At 40.4% G+C, this 25,189-nt stretch overlaps 1 protein-coding gene across 1 annotated transcript in view; it reads left to right on the forward strand.

Annotated features, from left to right (window-relative positions):
- Positions 1–25,189, forward strand: part of LOC124276132 (kinesin-like protein KIF26B) — a 205,052-nt gene that overhangs the window by 22,681 nt on the left and 157,182 nt on the right. The window contains 2 exon segments of the mRNA XM_046711803.1: positions 3,902–4,096; positions 11,615–12,184. Of these exon segments, the coding sequence (XP_046567759.1) occupies positions 3,902–4,096; positions 11,615–12,184 (765 nt within the window).

A 25,189-nucleotide genomic window follows, 5' to 3' on the forward strand; every position in this document is an offset into this window, starting at 1 on the left:
ATCCTTTTCCGCTTCAGTTGGCGTTGCGTCGTGGGGTGTCGCAAGTATTACGCGAGGGTGAATGAACGCTTGAGAAAGGCGAGTGTTCCACGGCACAGAGACAAGGGATCGATATAAAGAAAGCTGGAACATGGTTAGGTCCCCGTGATTCTGTGGTTCGGGCACGGTGTGCATCTATCATTAAATTGAAAGTCTTTTAGCCCGTTTCTTAAGTCAAATCAATGGCAGATTGTCAGGAATTACTGCTTTAAATGTGACACTTCAATTACAAGCGTCCATGTTTACTGTTGTATACAAGTCAGCCCCAAACAAAAGTCAATAGCAAGCTGCGATATTTTTATAACGTGTCATGGTGCAAGGCCATTACGGACAATTTGATGGTTCTTTCGGGGTTGGGGGAATATTATTCAGATTTATTTCAATAAAAATGAATCACAAAGAGTTTTTATCTGATTGTGCTGATGCCTGAGAGAAAAAAAGGATTTTTGTCTTGCAACACGCAATCCCCAGCCATTGCTATCTGTCTCATCCCCCATCTTCTTTTGAGCCTTTTATCGAATTGAAGACATTCATCACCAGTATTATCTAAGCAGAAAACAGTCGAAAAATACTGTTCGACCTTGATGTACTTTCTGATATATGTCAATAGGGTTGTGTGATAATAGTTTTCATCCATACTTAAACACGAGAAACACTGGGTTAATTGCACACATATTTCTGTTGATAATGTTAAATGATTAGAGTGAAATATGAAATTAATATGTTTGTGTTGAATAAATTGTAAATGATGTTTCTAAATTATTTTTATTGTTTATTTATATGATTTACTTATCGACTTATTCGTAATCTCATTCATTGTTGATAATGTCATAGCTGAGCGTATCTTAGAGAACTTGAGAGTCTGAGAATATGTTAAGTCCTGATATATTCTTAACAAAACCTACAGTCTATGTCCTCCGGCCTCAAAATGACCAAATAAATAAACTGAAAAGAAGATAAAAGAATATGTCCCACGCCTTACGCTAACAATCAACGAGAATATCAAAGCAAAAGAAAACTACCAAAAAAACCAAAACAACAACAATCAAACCTCTAAAAATACAAAAACTATAATCACGGCTAATCTGCACATATCAATCGGAAATCAGACACATTGTTAACTATTGTAAATCAACAAACCAAAATATCTCTCGTCTAAATAAACAGTCACACAATAAGACACCCACCCCTCCTCACCCCACCTTCACCATAAATCTAGCTCATACTACAACTGACGCTTCCTAGGCACTATGAAGTATTACGTCATGCATGTATAGTGTGCAATAAAATGCTTATCCTTCATGAATTATGCTTTACCTTTAATTGCAATTAATTCAAATTTCTTTGACCAAACCTCTTAAAATTGGACAGGATAATTACAGTCTTGATTTACTTGGCCGGTTTGCCTGCAGGTATTCTCATCTCGTGACTCCGTCCGCTGTACAATGTCTACGTGATGTTATCGCCAGTTAAGCAATCAAACATCTCATTAACTGTGTCCTATATCCCTTGCCATAGCGTGGAACGACGACTGCAAACTTATTGATGTCTCGTGTCGTATTTATTATCTATGCGATGATTAATTAGGTGGAAACTGTGACTACGGGCGGCGACATTAAGTATACCGAACAACCAAAAAGCCATTGAATATTGTCAATAATCAGTTTGAATACGGTTCGGTTGCTCTGGTTATGGCTGTCATGCCTTTGTGATTTGTTTGGTAAACGGAAGTCATTTTGTGTTTTCGAAGTTGGATTCAATTGATATTGAAATATGGCTGAAGTCTGTTTATTACAAAAAATAAATTAGGACACTGGTGAATTTCGATTTGGGATGTCAGAAATTATTAATATTTCATACCAGACATTTTCCACTGAAATCGTTGTTTCTTCCCCTGAGTAATGGTTTCTTCCAAAAGTAGAACTGACATTTTTCCGAAATGATGTAATGAAATTTGACAGGTATTAAGAGAGAATGGAGATTGATATTTTTTAAAGAACGTATTTCTCAATCAGGCCTTGCATGATACCAAGAAGGACATTTAATATTTAAGATTCCCCTCAAATTAATTGTTTTTTCATCAAATTTATATAGCATGTCACAAGTAGCCTTATCCTTGGACCGAACCCAGCCATGGCTCATCATGTCTGATATACTTGTCAAATCTAATCAAATTTGACGTTTCTTTAGAAAGGCTTTAATAAGTTATTGAATTGAAAACAAACTCTACCCAGGAAATTCGTTTCTCGCCATTAATTAGGAAGCGTGTTTGGAGCTGAAGACGCCTGATCATGTACTATTCACTACCCCCATCAACTTAGAATAATACAAAGACTGAAGTCAGGCTATACACGCCTGTCAAGCGACGGTAGTTATATGGGGCCAAAATGATTCCTTAAAAACGCTAACAAAAGGCACAGCGTCTGAACGGTAATGTGGAGGAGATAATTTTCAGTACAGTTGCCACTGCCAAAGAAATGTCCCGTCCCCCCTTCCCGCTCCCCCGAAGTGTCCCCTACCTGTCAGGTGAGCTCACCTGTGCTGCGTCCCAAGTGCAGGGCCCTCGGGCTAGACATAAAGCTCCGTGAAAGCTTCTTGATGGCGTAGTGAGATAAGTACCCTTTTCTCCGTCTTCCCGTATACTGCAGAGTGTGGATGTTCTGACATGGGATTATGCTGACGGTATACTGTGTAGTGTCTGAACCTAATGTCTGGGCCTAGTGTCTGGATCTAGTGTCTGTTGTGTCACACTGTACGTGCGATTCAAGGGATGGTGGACACAGTACGAACGCCTCAAGGAAGGAGTGCACTTGACTTACAGGTGACGCTTGGACTTTTTCTTGACCGTTGACCTGGTGTGCTTTGTGAATGCAGTAATGGATTATGGTGCGCTGTGTATGTATTGTGGCGGTTCATGCGTGACGTTATGGATGTTGACGTTTAATCTACTGGGCAAGTGCTGCTGCAGTATCGGGTCGTCGGTGAGGTACAGGAAATCATTGATCACACGAATGACCTGTTCGATTGTGGCCTGATACACAGGTTAGAATGTGTTGTTACCGATGCAGGTGTATTGGACATTTGATATTACACTGCTGCGCTTCATCAAGTGATGGGAACTATGGGATAATGAATAGAAAAGTGTGATCGTACAAGGTTTAATTGTACTAGGCCACAGTTACTCTTTCGACTTTACCATAGTGATGCTTTATTCCTCAGAATGAGTAATTTGCGACGATAGGCATCGGAAAAGTAGCAATAGCCATGCGAGCGCGATCTGAAAAAAACATGACCCCAAACAACGAAGCCTATTCAATAATATACAGTTGGCGCACAGTGTACTTTACTAATGTTGATTGTCTGTGATGCAGTGTGATTTGTTGGGTGTTTGCAGGCCTACCTTCGTCACATTTGTGGATGAATGTGTTGGTAGTATTAAAGAACTGAGATAGTGACCTGTATCGATGAGAATATTACTCCGCAGATAGGAAGCATCAGTATGTTTTCACACTGAGTGGGTAGGTGATGATCTCATGGATTTTAGTCCGTGGGGGTTAGAATCCCTTTAATCTACGAAGAAAACGACTTCACTTTTCCAATCAACACAGTGGCTTGAGACTTCCAATCACACTTCCACGAGGACACCACTTGACGCTAGAATTAACGTACACGTTGGGGTCGTGTCGGCGTCGTTGTATCCAAGACAGCGGCTGTTAGTTCAACAACGTACTCGACGTGCAGATACGCTGAACCACATATGTGTTGTTTTCTAATTATAGTAAGTTCAATCGATATAAATGATATCTGTAACACAATATCGCATGTTGGAGTCAGTTTCTCAGAGCTGTTTGTTGTCTTTCAGATTAAGGCCGGCATGGATAAAACCAAGAACCCCCGCGGTTCTGGTATCCCTCTCTTTGTGGGTCAGGGGAGCAGCAGCGTGGGTAGCCCTGTCCCCCATCGGAGTCCAATATCCCATCGTGCTGTCATCGGTAGTGAGACTTGTCTGCCCACCCCAGATGGAAGAGGGTTCGGTGATTTCCACACCCGGCAAAAGGCAAGTACATTTATGTTGAGTGTGGAATCCATTACAGAACTTGAGTCCTTGGTAGCGGATGGATCGGATGGTTAGGGGTTAGGACGGTGATGGGGGATTTGGGGGCCTAAAGCGGGTGCGTAGGGTGAAAACGGGTGCAGAGGGACGTGAGAGTAGGTGAGTAGGGAGGTAAGCATGGATGAGTAGTAAAATAGTTTAGGAAGACTGGGTTGGTTGAGCAGAGAGTGGGTTGAGAGGGGAGTGAGGGTAGGGGGATTCGTTTGAGATTGGGTGGGTAGGGATGTGAAAGATGGTGGATAGGGAAGTAGGAGTGGATGGTTAATGGGGTGAGAGTGGGTGGGTAGGGAAATACGAATAGGGGGGTATGGAAATGAGAATGGATGGTTAAGGGGGTGAGAGTTTTGGGGAACGGAAATACGAATAGGTTGGTAGGGAATTGAGAATGGGTAGGTTTTGAAGTGAGTAGGGAAGTGGGTAGCAAATGAAATGGATTGGAAGGGATAGCTTGTTCGGGATGTGAGAGTGGATGGTTAAGGGGTGAGAGTTTTGGGGTACTGAAATACGAATATATAGGTGGGTAGGGAAGTGAGAATGTGTAGGTGTGGAAGTCGGTAGCAAAATAAGTGGATTGGCAGGGAAGAGATAGCTTATCCGGGACGCGAGAGTAGGATTGTAAGGACTGAGTGAGTTAAAATTTAAAGTCACAACGGCAGTATTTCCGCCATATCGTGGTAGGGAAGTGAGAATGGGTGAGCAGTAAAGTTGATTGGTTACGAATTGGGAATGGGTCGGCAGGGAAGAAAGAGAGTCGGAAGAGAAGAGAGACTAGGTGGGTAAGTGGTGAGATTGGGTGGATGGGGAGGTGGGTGTTGCATATTTGTGTTGTTGGTTTGTTGTTTAACACCGCACTCAGCAATATTCCCGCTATATGGCGTCTGTTGCATACGAAGCGAAAGTAGGTAGATGTGTGTTGATGAGAGATGGTTGTAAGGGTTGTGAAAATTAGGATCATTTAGGCTCAAGGCGAACGTTGGGAATTATTTAGTTCCAAACATTTGCTGGAGTAAAGTGAAACGGATAGAAATCTTTATGAACTTTTTGAAACTGGCCGTTGTTTTTGGATTCAGAATGACTAAATTAATTATTTTATTCAACAACCATAGACTTGAGTGATTATGGTTTTACGCCGCTTTTAGCAATGTTCCAGCAATATTACGGCGTGGGACACTAGAAATGGGCTTCACACTGTGTACCCATGTGGGGAATCGAACCCGGGTCTCCGCGTGACGAGCGAACGCTTTAACCACTAGACTAACCCATCGCTCCACCATAGACTTGAATGGTTCTAGTCTGCACAGTTGATCTGTAAACATTTCACATTGCTCAACACATCTCTAAATCTAAATTGATAGAAATGCATTTTTCGCGTAACTGGAATCAGACGCAAAACTCTATGGTATAGAACAGGTCCAGGGTATTTAACAGACTAGCATGACACTATAAAACAGTTGATAACCGAGGATGACACCACCACAACAACGACCACTCTCCCAGCAGTAGCACGGGGTCCGATATAGTCGCACCCAGCCACCACCACTAACAGTCGAGACTAACAGGAGTATTGTTGTTGAAGTAACTTTGAACAATTCTGAAGTGATACGCACTACCAGGTGACAGGTCCTCACACGCGTCACCAAACAACCTCCATCATCACCTCGTGTAGGAATAGTGTTTACCAAATGTCGACAGGTATACCTTGACGCAGCAGGTATGTACCAGATTGACTTAGGACGATGCTGCAACGTCAGTATCACTCAATTGATCTTTTATGACGCCCCGACCTCTGATATTTCCTCATCCAACATAATTACTGTTACTATTGCAAGGAGCGTATTGATCAAGGCTTACTGTTAGTTAATACGGCTTTACTCTTCCTTCAACACTGACGAGGGTTGTTGATTAACGTGATCTCGTGTCTTTACTGATATTTCATGTACGTTTTTATCATTATCACATGAATGAATAATATTTTTCAAGAAGGACCTGAGAGTCGTATTCTCTTTAAGTATGTTTTCAACGTCGGAATATCTATTAACTCAGGTGACTGAAACAACATTTGATTGTATTCGTTAGATGTATACTTAATATGTGGAATATTCATCACCACCGGTATTCTCTGTAGGTTTGTTTGCACCAATGTCAGAATATCCATCAACTCAGGTGAAACTATTTGATTGCATCAGTTTTAGATATAATTAACATTTAAATTTTAAAAAAACCACCACTCTGACCATAATGCTGAAGAGGATCAGAATGGGACATCGTGTAAATCACAGTGATAATAAACTCGGGTCACAAAGTCGTTCGTTTGTGCTGTGTAAAAAGTTCATCGATATCCCTGCGTCCCGTATCGACACTCGGTGAAAAAATGCAAACATTTTTTTGAGCGTATAACCGCATCCAAGCGTGAAACATCAATTCTGAGGGAGGTTGTCAGGGTTGCTGGAGCTAACTGGAGCGTGACTTAATCACAGCCCAGATTTATTGTTGTCTGGATCAAACATATGGTTTGTTTTACAGTATTGATTAAGAAGGCTAATTACCATCGGTTGGTAACGGTAATTATCAGACATTTGATGAAATGTATGTTGATAAAGATAACAAAGATATGGTGTTTGAATTACTTGTTTGATAGCTGCGTGTCATACTGTAAATATAAGGCTGTTTTCTGTAAACAGATATCCGTGCAGATGCACTGAATTAACTGTATTTAAATGTAGATTAACGATAGAACTCTGAGGCGAACAGATGGTCGTGATAGGTGGGTGTTGCCAATTCGTAAAAATATCTGATATAAACACTTTCCGTGTTTTTATGACTTATGAAAATAAATCTGCAGAATATCTTGTCGCCCTTCAATTTTAAACTTTCAGACCATTTTGAGACACAGAGGAAATACGTTCAGTGAACACATTTCCAAGGATTTCATTGTTCTACCATCGGCTTCGCTGGCTTGGTCACCCATTACATCTTAACGCCATTTCGTATCTCAGACACACAAATTATATAAGACATTTATACGGTTGAAAATTTCATATCCAGAAGGAACAATAATTTTGATAAATTTTCAGACAAATGGTTTCCTTTATTCTCAACATTTAATTTCTGACTTAATCTTTAATCGAAGGGGAATAACTTTACTGGATTATATTCTCTCTATGCTATCAGTTGATCTAACATATTTGTTGAACCCAATGAACTTTGATCATGTACATTTATTTATTGCTTTACTTTATATGTTTGTACTCAATTATGGGAACAAATAAAAAGATTTTTTAAAATAAAATTTAAAAAAAAAATTATATGCGCTCCGTATATTTTTGTTAAATCGCCTTAGTTTAAAATGCACGTGATGTGTGCTTATTTGGTTTTAGCCGCATTCTGTTCATTCTTTTCCCTGAGAAATCCTTAAATTGATTATACACATTTCATAGAATATAGCCATCGATACTTGACACAAATGGTTATGGTCGGTTAGAACGCGGTTGTCCACACCAATACATAATGGGGTAAGGTTTAAACTTTCATCGGATTCGCTTCAGCGTTCTAAATCCATAAAACCACCATTCTCACTGGTAGTACAGCGTACTTTGACATTAATGTGTAGCTATTGTACGTCCAGATCAGTAAGGATGAACTAATACCATTAAGAATAGCAAATGAAGCCATACTTTGACTAAAGGCGTTTTATTTCCGGTAAGTGTCAATCAAACGCTACCATTAAGTTGTCGTTTGGTGGTCGTTGTAGCAGACGATATTCTGTCGACAGATGTCAGTTCGCGCCAACCGAGGAGACTCTGGTAATGAAGTATTGTAACCAACGACCTTTGCCGTGACCTACTCAATGTAATTTCAAGCAAGGGTACCTTCCACAATCACTAGTGCAACTCCGAGTCAACATCCAGTCATTATTGAAAGTTTTCAGAGCACATGAGTGTTATTGTTAAGGAAGGGTAGGGGGTCTGGATGTTATTATTTGATAACACTTACTATCATTGCTCAACAGCAATTGTTAGCTCTCTGTGCACGGGAGAATTACACAGCCAGTTGCCTTTGAAAAAAAATCGAGATCGGGCCATGTCATTATTTGACAACATGATGGTCATTGTGTCTTCTAAACACAACTGAGAACGAACAAAAACACTGCTGCTCTCGGGAAATGAGGACCAAGTTTATCAGATAAAACATCATTAGCTGAAGAGAGAAGGTTAATTTGTACACAAACGCCGAGAGCTGAAACACGTCCATCTTGCCTAACCGTGACTAATAATCCGGGCAGTAAACGCCATGAAAAAACGGACTTTATCCGGGAAATACCTTGAGAGTTGATCAAGTTGAAAAAAAGCAAATGAGTCATTGTGTCCTTGGTTACCAGTTAATTTGAAATGGTCATACAATTTGGCCTATCCAGCTGAGATCGTGGCCTGATTAGCCCAAGTGTCTAACTCGTTTCATGCATCACAGTTAAATAGGAATTTTTTGATGGACAAAATCAAATGGAATAAAAAATAAATACCTTTGCCGCAATTTTACGTCAGAATTATCTAAATCTGTGTTTAAATCTTTCGAGTTTGGAAACGCCTAATAACTATTTCAGACCATTATCTGATTTCGTAAAATTTCGAATCACATTGATATCTGGAAGATGCCACTTTTTGACATTTCGTTTCCATCAAGTTTATTGCATGGCTTCACATGTAAATTTATAAATTGAATGTGGGATTTATGTGATCGTTTAATCCGTATCAGTCTTTAATCGTGTTCTGACGCCTTCACTAACAACCAGCTGCCCAGATAAACTGATACCGCATATATTATATAACAAGAACCCATTGAACGTCCGTTCCGCGCACATGCAATTTTCATTATCTACGACTTGCATTAAGTGTATATCTCTTTAGATTACCCGTGAGAGCGTTTATATTGGTCAAATATGGTTTTGAAAATATTACTCGGAAAGAGGTTGATTAGATATAATCCCCCCTCATCAGGAAATAGCTGTCAAGTTATCGAGAGGGTCAGAGGTCAGAGGAATGTTATCATGGGTTATTTTGACATAAGTGTCACAACATGCGGATGGTTGGGATAAATAGGTATGTATGCGTGTTAAATATTACAGCTGATAGCGATGTCAAAACGTCCATTATGTTTACTTGGTGCATTATTGCGATTGAAAAAGCCTTCCTTTGACGCCAGGAGAGAGTGGTTTTTGTTAATGGATGGTTGTTGAACGTGTTTCGTGGAGAAACTGCGAGGGATTCTGCGACAGTACAGGTAATGTATTTTGCATTCATGATGTCAAGGTGGTTTCCGTAATTGTGTAGTTTATACTTTATGTCATCTCACTTGAACGCCTTGCCCCTTGTCGTAGCTTAGCTTGGTGAGTAAGTGAGTTTAGCTTTACGCCGCTTTTAGCAATATTGCAGCAATATCACGTCGGGGGACACCAGAAAAGGGCTTCACACACTATACATTGTGGGGAATCGAATCTGGGTCTTCGGCGTGAAGAGCGAACGCTTTAACCACTTGACGACCCCACCGCCCGTTAGCTAGGTGAGCTACAACAGACCGTGCACGTGTAAGTTACATTCTGACATAAGAGTCAGGTGTCTGTTGTAGCTCACCTGGATGACAGATGAGATGACACATGACACAAGGATGCCTAGTATGTAACATCCTGACACATGTGTTGGGTGACCTAAAACAGAGTCTTTACTTCGTCTATTACATGCTCGATACACGGGTCAGAGGGGCAATGACAGATATTGTGTCGTGTCAGTTATAATCAGATTCAGCCGTGCCATAAGAACATTTACCTTTCTGTGTGTGATTTTGAATAATAGAGAATAACACAAGAGACAAGATGGTAGAAGTACCCCAAGGTTGGTTGTTGTTTAACGCCGCACTCAGCAATATTACAGCTATAAGATAATATATTTTATTGCGCAAACGTTCCATGCAGAAACAGTGACAATACCCTACATAAACACATACGGCGGTCTGTAAATAATCGAGTCTGGACCAGACAATCCAGAAAGTAACCCATGTGTGATCTGTCTGCCTGTACATCATGTCATTACACTGTGATCCGATGCTCATGCTTTCGACCACTGGTTTATACGCTCCGACGACGTCGATTGGTTACAGAATCAGATCTACCCTTATTTGATTATACCGTCAAGTTACATTCGCGATTATATCAGGACAACTATTCAACATACAACAGCGACGGCCAGAGGTTGAATTTTGCCCTCATGGGAATTTCGAGTTAGAAAATTGGTCCCCAGCAAGTTATGCAGATGGTAAAACCACAGAGATCGGATTAGTCGGACCACTTTATTTCCCCTACTGTCCAGCCCTCCCTGCAATGCTAAAGCACTGCATGAAGCAAGTCTAGATTTCCTCCGGTTCACTGGGTCTCATTTTCAATTAAATGGGTTTATTTGTTACTCTCAAACTATATATATTCAGAGACTAAGCGTTAGCCTACGATTGGATGATCAGGTTAGGATACTTCTTTGATGGATGTCATCGTACCCCGACGGTTTGTATGGGTGGTCACACCATCAATCTCCGGATTGTCTGGTCCAGACTCAATGGTTTACCGGCCGCCGTAAAACAAACAAACAAACGTTGGATTTTGATTGAAACTTGTTTAGCCAAATGTTAGTTCAAAGTCTGTTAGTCCCCAACATCTGCGAAACGTCCACGTGGTGAGACCGCGACAGCACAGATACGACCCGTGTCACTGGCAGAATTTAACACTAACCATCCCTCCCTCCTGTGGTCCGCCTATCTGGTCATGTGTCAAATCCCGCGATGTCTTCAAGTTTGATATAGTCTAATTGTCCCAACTATGCCCACAGTGGCATCACGCGGCGTAAGTTACTGGGTAATTTGCCCACGGCACCTCATTACCAATATCGCTTGAATTTATCATGCCACTCTCTCAGAGTGTTTTGATTCCCATAACATCTGTTTATTTGGTCAAATCATACCTAACCTTTGTGTCATATTGGAGGTTATTTTACTTCTCAACTTCAAAAGGGTGTGTGTGTTCGTTTCTCCCACGGGCTAAGGGTCGTTGTAGGGGTTCAAGGAATGTTTACATCTCCTTAAGCGGTTGTTTGTGGTTTGTGTTTATTAGATGTTATCTGGCTGCGAATTAAAGATATTTAAAGCTTTGATACGTAGCGTATTTGTGAAGAGCTGGGATGATAATCGCAAGCACAGTGTTAGTTATTGGGGACGGTCCCCCTCTTAGTGAGCGCTTCCAGACCACTGACCAACGCAGGGTGAAGGAGGATTAGTATACGCGGACAAGTGTACACGGGGGCTTATAGTTCATTATTTTATCATTTATCTTCTTTTGACAACAATGGGACTTTAAACTTAGATCTAGCGGTGGACGGATGAAGTTTGTCAACAACTATTGACAATATCTGTTTTTCCTTTCAGATGGACCGAAACATGAGTGGGGTGTCGAGCGGCGGACCCCCCGTCAAGGAAGACAGTGGCAGTTGGAGACTCATCTCCCCGACCAGGGAGAGCGTTGCCCCCCAGTCCATAAGAGCAGGGGACCTTAAGGAGAGGCACTACTCGCATGTGGTTGATACCGACTTGGGTGACCGGACAGACAAAAGTGGCTATTCGTCTACCATGGAGTATCCCATTAGGGGAACAATGTCACCTCTTACCAACCAAATCGTAGTGAAACGATCCATTGGTCCAGTGGATGAGGTGTCTTTTGTATTTGGGCGACCTGCCTCGCCCCGGAGCGAGAGGGCTTCTACAAGGTGCCTCTCTCCGATCAGTGATAAACGTTTTGCCACCTCTTCGGATATTTTACCTTTGAAGAACAGTCACAGCCACGGCGATCGCTACCACCAGCCCTCAGTTGGGGCGGGTGGGGGAGGAAACATGGGAGGGATACTTTGCGAAAACTGTAACAGTTGCCTTATAGACCTTAAACGTCAAGCTCTTCGACTTGTGTTCCCCGATAACGAGGCTAAAGGACCGGCCTTGAAGGTAAGTCCGATAACTCTCTATTTTATGACTAACTTGTCTTATTAAAATCTTGGTTTCAAACTCCCGGATCACCTAAATCAAGAAGTACTAATTGCAAGGATCATGACTGCCGCAAGAGAACAATTCACATGCCCACCGCCACTTGATCCTTCGATGACAGTGTAACACGGAGACGGTTATAAAACTGATGCCTTTTGTCTTGCCTATTGTTACCCTAGAACCTCTCACAGGGTTTTCTTTCAAAATGAATTTTTATAACATGGCTTGTCATTGCATCCTGATTTATTTCTTTACAAGACTTCCCCCTAGAACGTCTAGGCCCAGATTAGGGGCCTTGGGCGATCGTTTAGATGGAATAGACGATACCGCACTGTCCGTAATGCTGTAATTGTCTTGCAGACTAAAACACAGGTTTTGTTCATTCTAAAGAATCCCCAGTACTGCGCGCTTAACACGTCCTGTGTGTTAACAAAAAAAATTCAACACACTTATAAAACCACTGTAAAAGACGAACTTATTACCGACACACACAAAAAACATGCACGTGTATCAACAATTTAGGTGTGCATCTTAGTTTTTTTCAATTAAGATAATGAAAAATAGGAATAAAGTTTAATTTGAAAGTGATTCATGTCTTAAATATTCAATTTCGGGGATTTCATTTTAGAACCACGTTGAAACCATGTCCCGCTCTAGGCCGTAATTTGACCTCGTGAATTTTATAGGCCTCTGGGTCAAGTTGACCTTTTGCACTTGTGTTAATGGTTTTTGCATATTGAATAAACGTAGCAATTTGGCCACATTTTCAACAACGTGGAACACCTCTCCATATGGTGACAAAGGGATGGGGTATACATTCGTTACTTTATTCAATAAAGGAGATGATCGGTGGTACTTAATAGAATCTGAAACACGTCGGGGAGACGTTGCCATCGATGGCGCATAACCTCGTTCAGGACGTCGTCTTCCTGATGAATCCTTTCAAAAGTTTCCAATATTGTTCCGAAACACAGAGGCGAACTTCTAGAGTTAATGCCAAGTGTTGAGAGATGCAGGTTTTACTACAGAAATATACGTTAGTTCTGAACAGGTCGCTTGCAAGCATCTGAACGCTTCAGTAACCCATACTTGTTGTAAGAGGCGACTAAGGGACCGTTCATAATTTATGGCTAGGGGGGGTGATGATGATTTGATGATTTTTATGGAAAAGCATGTACAATGTGAATGACCCCTCCTAAAATTTATGTACAAAATAAGTGACCCCCCTGCATGTCATGTTCAAAATCAATGACCCCCCTCCCCTACCCATAATTTCTAAACATAATTTTAAACATGCTTTGATGAACAAAATTGATGACACCCCCCTAGTACGTGTGTACAAAATTTATGACCCTTCCTAGCACGCGAGAACAAAATTGGTGAACCCCACCTAAAATCATCCTCTCTCTTCTCCCCCCTCTCTCACCCCCCACCCCCAACAAGAAAAATTATCAAAAAAAGTATCCAAAAAAAAAAGCCATAAATTATGAACGGTTCCTAACGGGATCGGGTGGTCAGGCTCGCTGACTTGGTTGACACATCGGTTCCTAATTGTGCAGATCGATGCTCATGCTGTTGACTACTGGATTGTCTGGTCCAGACTCGACAATTTACAGACCGCCGCCATATAGCTGGAAAATTGCTGAGTGCGGCGTAAAACTGAACTCATTCACTTGCGAGATAACTCCATCACTGAGGAAATGATTTTGAAAGTTTTAAGAAGTAATGACGGTCTGCAGTGTCGCTGGAGTTGTAAATGATGCAACACCAAACCCTGACGTGGTTAAAAGATATTACTGAATGAAATATCAGAAGTTTGTTGAGAACATAGCACCATGGAAGCCATTTCTCCCGATCGGAATAGCCAGGGGATTGGCTCATCTGAGACTGAATTTGATGCATGTAGTGCGATGAGAATTTCACGGGTCTGATAACAAGTCGGGATCATCATAATTCATAAACCGAACCCCGGTTTCATATATTTGAATGGCTTTTTATGGTTACGTGTAATCTAACGCAAGAACAAAGACCCAGGAGAATGGTTCAGAAAACGCATTAGCATTTGACCCGATGACATTTCCAAGGATTTATGACTTTCCATAAAAATTGGCACAATTTTGAAAGCGAGGTAAGGAATAGGCAGCGATATGGGTGCAGTTAAACCGGAATAGGAGACCATCTTATCCAACACAAGCGAACACGTCTTACGGGATCGCATGGCACCTGATATGAAAATCATATCTATAGAAACAGCGACGAGGCAGGCAAGTGTTTGAATTAATGAGATAATCTGATGCTGTTCCTTCCAAACTTCTCATCAGTTTCAGCGTTCTTCGCCTGCGAAAGGTTTATAAGGTGTTCTGTAAAGATGTATTTGTAAGCAGATGAATCACAGTGAGAAACGTATGTCGCGATTTCTCCACAACGGAGAGAAGTTTGATCATCTGGTAAGGTTATGGCGTCGTTGAGTGGTGAATCTGATATATGACGGGGTGTTTTAGTTCCAGTGTTACAGATATCTGTACACCTGCCTGTGCTGAATGTATGTGTATCGCGTTGAAAGACTTACGACGAGTCGAGAACCACAGTTACCGGGCTGTCTCAGTTCGCGCAGATGATTTACCGTTGGGCTGGATTAAACTGGAACCTTTTCGTTGATGGCAGAGGGACGTCTTTACCATCAGCGACGTGTGTAATATGCTACACCGTCGCCTTATGGATAATTATCAATGAATTCATTAGCCAGTACTCTTCATGTTGAAAGATTTGTGACTTGGGTGAAATTGGAAACCAAGAGCGGACGTCGGCTCCTATGGATATGGGAGCTACAGCGTCGGGATCACAGGTGCAAGAGTATGCTTTGTAGAACAATATCAAAGGGTTATAGGGCCCCTGTCCAGCTTGAGTCGATGTCAGCGTGGTCTAACGCCCAATTACCAACAGTTCCATGCACTTTCTACAGGGTCGCGACAGGTCCCCGATGCCTATCTGTTCCGTGCGTGTCTTCGCAGAGATGATACCCCCACTGAGAGAGGCTGAGGGGCGGGGGGTTTCAAGAGGGGAGTGCATGGATCGCTCTAGGGCACGCGTCCTATCTTTGGAAGCTCTAGGATTTCAATTTTCAATCGTGCAGCTTTGAGCCCACCGTAATGTTTTAGCCCTATAACATGCCCCGTAGCCCCTGCGGACGTCTACTAACCATCGTGTCGATGAACAGGGGGCAATTGATCTTGCGTAACTGATATCAAAAGTATTTGTTAGGCTAATCCTCGGTAATTTTCTCGCCTCTGGTCAAAGAAAAGACGTTCTGTTTTAGGGTTTCTTGTGTCTATACACAAGATAGAATCACTAACACACCAGAAACGTATTAGACTTTTTTAACAGTCAAAGAAAATTGAACTCCTTACAATGTCAGTGATAGTTGGTCGTATGTTGAAAACGGTAATATTACCTCTGGTGATAACCCGTCTGTGAGGAGTAGAGTCTGTCTCGAAGATCTGCCCTCTGGAAAGGCAGTTTATTACTTGGCTATCATGTTTTAACAACAGAATACCATAAATCAGCCTTTATGACACGATGCTGAACTGCAGTCTGTGGCAACTTGAGACCCATCCTCGGAACCCGAGGGTATGTTATGACATATGTGCTGGAACAGGGTGAAAGTGTATGACGAGGAGCATCAGACAACATTGGCTGAAGCGTGTGCATGTCAAACATTGGGCGGTGTATTTTGTAGTTATTTTATCTTTTAAGGTCCGATTTGACCTGGTCAGTTAGCATAAATCACGTACATCAAAAACACAAATGCGATGTATGATAAAAAACCCATTGCTATACCATATGTGCCAGTCATACATACAGGTGAAACTTGCCAATCCCCCAAATGGGATATTAAGTGTGATATACTAAGATGTTGCAGATAAAGGCGACACTTGAAGAAACGTCCGATTCTAATAATGTGATATCATATTTCAAATTTTCTAAATAACATAATATCTTTACGATATAGACACACACTTTCCTCAATGTATTCGATTCATGTTTCTAACGGTTACCCACCAAATGATGCTATCATGACAAGGCTGTGTGATTTAGAAAATGACTCGATTATTTACAGACCGCCGCCATATAGCTGGAATATTGCTGAGTGCGACCTAAAACTAAACTCACCCACTCACTCGATTTAAAATATAGACATTAAGTAGGTCAATAACGGAAGTGAATTACACACTACAACTGGACCTTGAAAACACTTTTTCTATGCCTTTAATATGTAGTATTTTTATATTTATGTCGACCACTGACCTTTGCTTAGCGAAAATCGCAAACCAATACAATATATAACCTAATGTGCATGTCTGCCAGACCTGAAGACCAGAGGCATCTCCAGACGCGGAAGTGAAACTGATAGCGATGGGGGTGCTCTCTATAAGGCAATGGCCTGCCAAACCTTGTCCTAATGGCGGTCGACACACTGCTCTCCTCTGCTTGTGCCTGTCAGAGTTTGTGGATGAACTGTAGAAGCAATCAGAAGAGATAGCGATGAACTTACACCGAGTGATTTATCTCCCGATGTATTTCACAGTCAGTCGTTCCGCGAGGCAATGGAACGCGAGAAAACAGCTTGCGTGCGCCTTAACTCAAATTTTACAGCCTAAAATTGACCGGCGTCAACACTAGTGTTGCCTTCGCGCTGTCTTTGGAATTATGTTGAGGGTATTATCTGGAACCTCCCTGTTGGAAAGCGTTTCGATTAACCATACCACATGACTGCATAACTGAATGTTTCTTGTCCCATGTGTGCGCACATTTTGATTATATTCCAGTAAAGAATTTACTCTTAATATGTAACTATAGATATTCGCTTTAGTTTTTCGGAATGTTGCATATTTACTGTTTTCAGTCATTTTTCGTGTTTAAAAATATATTAACCATGTTAGAGGATTCATCATTGAGGGGCAAAATGTGTCCGTTGTTCATGCACCTGAGCATCAGTCAATATTGTCGGTACTGAATACATGACGTCACTTTGATTAAGAATTTATGCGTGTTTCGAGGTTCAAGACTTTCTCTATAAACAAGGACTGTCATAACTAACGTTTGCACACAATGTTTATGTTAGAAATGTACTATTCATTGCTTATTTCACGCCACGGCAAATCACAGGCAGGGTTTCTTGGAATGTTTTCCTAATCACTTCAAGCTGTGCAGTGCCTTATCGTTGATATACCTTTATCACGTAAACTTGATTCTCAACAGCCTGTAAATGCGACATTGATTGTCATAATTAGCACTGAATTATGTAATTGATTAGCGTGTGTACATTGCGTCAAGAGTTTTGACAACTGATGGGCATGCCAAATATGCCATGAACACGATCCCCGACCGCGCGGCCAGCCACTGACCAGGCAGGACATGTGGAATCTCGAACATGTGGCACGTACCGTGGGGATTTATGGGGAGTGGAGTGGAAGGAGGGTCATTTAGGACCAGAGCAGGTCTGTTTGTAATGACACTATAACAGTTTGACTTAGAAATGAAAGAATACACCATAGCGAGTGGAAAGGTAAATTCTCGTAGTTTTGCAATTACGTACATTCCCTTTGCGATGAAGATGACATAGTGCTGACTATGACCTAAAAAACATTTTTTTTAAATGTTAATTACAAATGAAGTTACTTTCTAATGATATTCCCAGATAAGTGAACTGATGTGCTGTTATTGTTTAAAATATGTTCAAGAAAATATATTCCCTTGTTCAGATCAACTGATGATAGCTATAGGTTGTGTTTAATTCCTGGTTCAGACTAACACCATGTAAAGTTGTGCCTCCTGGTACAGATCAGCTGATGATAGGTTGTGTTTAATTCCTGGTTCAGACTAACACCCTGTAAAGTTGTGCTTCCTGGTACAGATAAGCTGAGGATAGGTTGTGCCTGATATAAGTTGTGCCTGATTCCTGGTTCAGACTAACACCATGTAAAGTTGTGCCTCCTGGTACAGATCATCTGATGATAGGCTGTGCATAACTCATTGTTCAGACTAACACCTTGGGAAGTTGTGCCTCCTGGTTGAGATCAGCCCCGGTAAAGTTGTGCTTCTCTGGGTGTGTTCAACACCAGTAAAGTTGTGCTTCTCTGGGTGTGTTCAACTCCAGTAAAGTTGTGCTTCTCTGGGTGTGTTCAGCCCCAGTAAAGTTGTGCTTCTCTGGGTGTGTTCAACCCCAGTAAAGTTGTGCTTCTCTGGGTGTGTTCAGCCCCAGTAAAGTTGTGCTTCTCTGGGTGTGTTCAACCCCAGTAAAGTTGTGCATCTCTGGGTGTGTTCAACCCCAGTGAAGTTGTGCTTCTCTTCCTCTGCTCAGCCCCAGTAAAGTTGTGTTTCTCTTGCTCTGCTCAGCCCCAGTAAAGTTGTGCATCTCTGGGAGTGTTCAACCCCAGTAAAGTTGTCCTTATCTGGGTGTGTTCAACTCCAGTAAAGTTGGGCTTCTCTCTTCCATGTGCTTATGAAAGCTTTGAATGTCTGGCTTCAGAAAAGTTGATAAGGGACTTCTTTTGTATCTCAAGTTCCAAATTTTGGTGGAGGTTTGATGATTTTGTCAAGTCTTTAACAGACAAAACTTGGTAGGATTGTAGGGAATTCCAGTCAAAGATAAATTCCAGTGCAGAGGTCGATGCCTCTGTTGGTACTCCAAGCTCTGCCACCAGCAGAAATCAAGATATGTTTGGCACCGCATGTTACCCATTAATCACAACTGCATCTTTTGGCAGCAACTCTTGATAAATGAAAGCACTGTTTCCTCTGTTACAGCCAGTATCTTGCTTTAGCTTCTAAGCCTTGTAGCCCTAGTGAAAGATAAGCCTATGTAAATATATAGAAAGCTGAAGATTCGCTGTATCACTTTTTTCACTGTTGTGTTATAGTTATAACCCCAATTACATTGATAGCTTTCACAGTGTGTTTTCTACTAACTTCAATCTTTTTTTAGTTTTCGCTGCTCTAATGTTATATCAGGTTTTAGCCTGTGACAGTTTTTATCTCCGTTCTGGTGTCAACATTTGTATAAAAACATGGCTTCTATTATTGAATGTCTATTACTGTCAATCACAGGGGGTGCTCTATTTCATGAGTTATGAAATCTACGACACATTCTTGGTTACTGCATCTTTGCATATTAATAACTGATGTGTAAATAATGAATGGAAATACATCAACTGAGCCGTAATGATATTTCTGCGTAACAATTCAACCTTAATATTTGATTACAGTTGTAAGTGGAGTTGGTTCAGATCTTATTATAGATAAATAATTTAACATTTCAAATAATCGTTTTCTATGAAATATAGATGACCTGGGATTTAGTGAAATGTACCTCATTTCAGGATCGCTGAATTTATATATCTTCTCTTTGGTTGTATATTTCACACAAGGACATTTCATTGCATTTAGCAAGGCATATCTGGTGTTCTTAATTTCCTGTTTGTTTGAAATACATAGCATAATTACATGTTGTCCTTTTCGATCTACTCCGTGTCTATTTCATTCAAGGAATCAGGTGCCTGCTGTTCTAAAGAATGCTATGAATAGAGGACATGTAGAATATATATACAATGAACCAGATTCATATCTGTCTGATATTTTAGCATCAACATCCTACAGTTTGTGTATTTGCATTTGGATTGCATTGATTTGTATATCTGGTAACCATGGAAACCAGTCTCTAGCTGCTTTTGTGTGTTTTAACAGAAGAAGATTATATCATATTTCATTCCTAAATATTTGTGTAAAGGAAACCGACTGTTTGTTGGTATGTGATATGTCGTTAATATCACATCCATTATTTTTAGTTTTTCATATGAATGTGTCGATATCAGATATATTTCATACAGGACTTAATGTAACCTTTATAACCTGTAAAGCTTTAACAATCACTATAGGATTTATTGTTCTTGCAGGAAACAATGAACAGTTGTAGCATGAAAGTGTGCTTTCATAACGTTTCATACATTGAGGTAAATAATCACAGGCATAAATTTGAATTTAATCTGCATCTTTTCACATGAAAGATTTTGATTCTTGCAAGTAAGGCTTATTAAAACTTTTTCACATACCAATCAATGAAACTTAATGAATACATTTAAACCTGGTCTGAATGCTAGTTTAACTAAACTTCCTTTCCATATTACCGTTTAAGTTAGACCAATGGTCTTGGTTTAACTACACTAACCTTGTTCTTCTGGCCTGGTCAAGTGAGTGGCATCTTAGAACATGATTTACTGTTACCCATTTTAAGGGTATGGTCATATGCTGTTTATATACATATTGTGACAATATGTCAGGGGACACCAGAATTTGGCTTTACAAATTGTACCCCTGTTGGGAATCAAACCTGGATCTTGTGCAATATGAGCAAATGCTTTATCTACTTGCCTAACCCACTGCCTTTCAAACAAATGATTGTAACAGTAAAATGATGGCTACTGGTGTGTGAGGTGATCTTATAAATTGTTAATTATCCGAAAAATATTGTATTGTATATGTATCATGTGATATGAAATCAGCTGAAATGATGCTGAAATGACAACTTCAGCACTTTCGTTTAACATGTGAATTCATAGACTGTTATGCTAATGATCCACAAGTATTTGTATTGTTGCCATGTCAGAGATGAAATTGATTACCAGCATGACTGCACCTTGAGGATGTACATTTCAATACCAGCCTGTCTTGCTGCCTCTGCAACGCAGGGCTGTACAACGTGCAGCTCAGCACATTGCACCGAGGCCTACGTACTTGTACCAAGCTGACTTGAGTGATGGATAGATACACCTAGGGTGGTCGATTACCACACCGGTACAGGTCCTGATAACACTCTGACACTGACAGGTCATCACAAGTGTTAAAGTTGTCGATATCATGCAGGGAAATGTGCTAGAAGTGCACTTTTTGAAATCCAGAGGTGATTAACGTGTGTGCCTGGTGTGTGTTCTTTGTGTTGAAAATGTGGTGAAACAGCCATCTGATTACATGGTAAATGTGTTTATAGCTGTAGATAGCTTGTATGTTACAACAGCCTCTGGCTGGAAATAGTTTGTATCATATAGGTGCCTATTGAAGTATATAGCTTGTATCTTACAGGTGCCAATGATACTATTGAGCTTGTATCTTACAGGTGCCAGTGATACTATTGAGCTTGTATCTTACAGGTGCCAATGATACTATTGAGCTTGTATCTAACAGGTGCCAATGATACTATTGAGCTTGGTATCTTACAGGTGCCAATGATACTAGCTTGTATCTTACAGGTGCCAATGATACTATTGAGCTTGTATCTTACAGGTGCCAGTGATACTATTGAGCTTGTATCTTACAGGTGCCAATGATACTATTGAGCTTGTATCTTACAGGTGCCAGTGATACTATTGAGCTTGTATCTTACAGGTGCCCATGGTGGTATATAGCTTGTATCTTACAGGTGCCAATGATGGTATAAAGATTGTATCTTACAGGTGCCCATGATGGTATATATAGCTTGTATCTTACAGGTGCCAATGATAATGTTGAGCTTGTATCTTACAGGTGCCAGTGATACTATTGAGCTTGTATCTTACAGGTGCCCATGGTGGTATATAGCTTGTATCTTACAGGTGCCCATGATGGTATATAGATTGTATCTTACAATTGCTAATGATATTATTGAGCTTGTATCTTACAGGTGCCAATGATATTATTGAGCTTGTATCTTATAGGTGTCCATGGTGGTATATAGCTTGTATCTTACAGGTGACAGTGATACTATTGAGCTTGTATCTTACAAGTGCCAATGATACTATTGAGCTTGTATCTTACAGGTGCCCATGATGGTATATAGCTTGTATCTTACAGGTGCCCATGATGGTATATATAGCTTGTATCTTACAGGTGCCCATGATGGTATATATAGCTTACAGGTGCCCATGATCGTATATATAGCTTGTATCTTACAGGTGCCCATGATGGTATATATAGCTTGTATCTTACAGGTGCCCATGATGGTATATATAGCTTGTATCTTACAGGTGCCCATGATGGTATATATAGCTTGTATCTTACAGGTGCCCATGATGGTATATATAAGCTGATGTATATATAGCTTATCACAGGTGCCCATGATGGTATATATAGCTTGCCCATGATGGTATATATAGCTTGTATCTTACAGGTGCCCATGATGGTATATATAGCTTGTATCTTACAGGTGCCCATGATGGTATATATAGCTTGTATCTTACAGGTGCCCATGATGGTATATATAGCTTGTATCTTACAGGTGCCAATGGTACCATAAAGCTTGTATCTTACAGGTGCCAATGATGGTATATATAGCTTGTATCTTACAGGTGCCAATGGTACTATACAGCTTGTATCTTACAGGTGCCAATGGTACTATACAGCTTGTATCTTGCAGGTGCCAATGATACAATATAGCTTTAAACATTTTCAGTTTAGTTATTGAATTCAAATAGTATCTAAATTAGAAATTCAATTTAGCCCAAAAGCCATGACATTGTGTATGTAGAGTTATATACTATATACATGTTCAGCTTAGTATAAACAGTAAAGTTGGTCATTTGGCTGAGCTTCCAATTTCATGATTAGTCAGACATATTGGGTAATAATACCTTTGCAGATCTTTTTTATGTCCCTGACAAACTATTTTCCCAATAACTGACATTGAAGAAGCAGGTTTGGAAGTCACAGCAATCCTTTAACCATCCCCCATTCATCATAAACAATCCTCGTCATGGCAGTGGTCCAACTCGGGAGTAAAATATACTACAATTAAGTTATTGCTGCAACCCTAGGGGTTTGGATTGCCTAATTTTCAGCCCATTACCCTGGATAAGTGGTGGGGAAGATAGCTTGTGGCGGTCGGTGGTAGGTAGAATGGGAGATATATTCACAGCCCCTGTCTGTGACAGACAGGAGTAGGATAAGCCTCAGTTCCTCAAACTGGGATGTCAACCTTGTGAAATGATATGTTATTTGACGTAGAGGAGGTAGATAGCCATATCAGGGTATTACTTTTAAGAGGACACTCTAACTGCTCTGTACTCATTGATTGTATCTGGAATGGACAGATTTGAGCTATAATCATATAATGGCCTGCCCAACTCTGAGACCAGGTATATAATCACTGTCTTTGTATTGGCCAAGAATAGTTTGTTTTTCATAAGGGATATAGTCTAGGAAACTAATATTGACATTGCCTAGCGTGTTTCTATTGTTAACAGAAGAAGAAAAAGACTTCTTTTTTTCCCTTTGTTAAAACATACGTCCGTTACTGGTGGATTTGTTTATATAAGCTTTGAGGTTTTCTTTGGCAAAAAGAGTAAAAACTTGTCTGGATGAAATATTTTGACGGTTGATGAGCGAGGGAAATAGGAAATTTGTCAACCCGTGAACACTTAAATTTGAAAAAAAGTTGAAGTTTGTGGTGACTCGATTCTTGCACCACTGTCGTCACTTCACACGTGAAGTCCTTTTGTGCTATGATCTTGTTAGTTCACAGGTACATGTATTGAAGCCCTTGTAGCTAGTCAGACAGACTTAATGTTTATACTTAAGGGCACCAGGTCAGACAGGAGTTTCAATGACTGAAGGGTTTTTCACACTCTGGCTGTTGCAGTATTATATGATACGATCCTGGTGTTATTGACAAGTTTTACGTACACGAGAAACCGGTTCACTTCAGAGTATATATCACATGCCTAACCTGCTAATTTCTACTACCTTTTGTACGGATATGATCACGGCCCTTTAACAGAAAAGGAAAAAACCTTCAGCTTTATGAAAGTCATGACGTTCTTGTCACCAATTGCGATCAGCAGTTCTCTTGGTGGCGCCACAACAAATATCGGTGAGTCTGTTTTCTGACAGCATTGTGGTATATTAAGGGTTGATGAATTAGAATCTGGAATCAAGAAGAACTGGGCTTGTAATTAGAGTTTGGGAAGAGGCTGCTCATTTTGTGCTTCTAGGCAAGCCTTGCCAATGGAGTTGGCAAAAATGTTCTCAGAACAATGTCAGTATTCAATTTAGAGATATTTGCATTAAATTGGAAATTGGCCATGTGTGAAGAGTCAGACTGGTTCCTTGCATTATGGCCAGTTGCCGTGTTGCCTCGCTGATTCTGAAGCCGGTTTGATTTTTATTTATGCGTCACTGTGAATTTGGATAGGCTGTCTTGAAATTGAGTTCTGATTTATGAGGGTGAACTGTAGAGAAAAAGACCATTTCGATCTGTCAAAATCAATCAAAAGAAGAATTTTTCGTGTCAGTGTATACAAGGTTATCAAACTGGCTGAAACTGAATCAGTGATGGTTGGTTGTCCGATTTTCATTGACATAATGCTGTTAAAACAGTGCTCAATCAACATGCATTACTATTTTATCAATCTTTATTGCTGTTTACCAAATGTGTCCAAAGTCAATTGAACCTCTACTTATCATTGATCCTTTTTGCTTGAAATGAATATAGATTGGTTGATAACATGCTCAGTATGGATAGATTGATGTCACCTTTGACCTCGATTTGAGCGATAGTGCCATAATCTTTATTATAAAGATATGAATATTTGATATGAGAGAAAATGATGAGGTGAACCATTAAAGGAATATAGGTCATGAGGCCATGTTGTAGGTCAATGGCGCCAGTTTGCAGTATAGTGCTGTAAAAAGCATTATTAACTATGGTACCTCCTTAATGGAAAATTAATTGGCATGGGAAAATATTTCAGGTCTTGGATATTCTTGATGGTTTTCAGTGAGGACAAATGTGAGAAAAAAAATACTTGAATTTTTAAATGGAAAATATATTTTCTGTAATAAATGGAATTAATGATGGTAAAATTTAAAGCGATGAATAAACAATGGTCAGTGGGTTATATGTGACATTGAATACGTTAATGACTGTCCTCCTTTAACATA

This window comes from Haliotis rubra, unplaced genomic scaffold (assembly GCF_003918875.1).
Source record: "Haliotis rubra isolate DU_JTF1 unplaced genomic scaffold, ASM391887v1 Scf206, whole genome shotgun sequence".
NCBI classification, from domain to species: Eukaryota; Metazoa; Mollusca; class Gastropoda; order Lepetellida; family Haliotidae; genus Haliotis; species Haliotis rubra.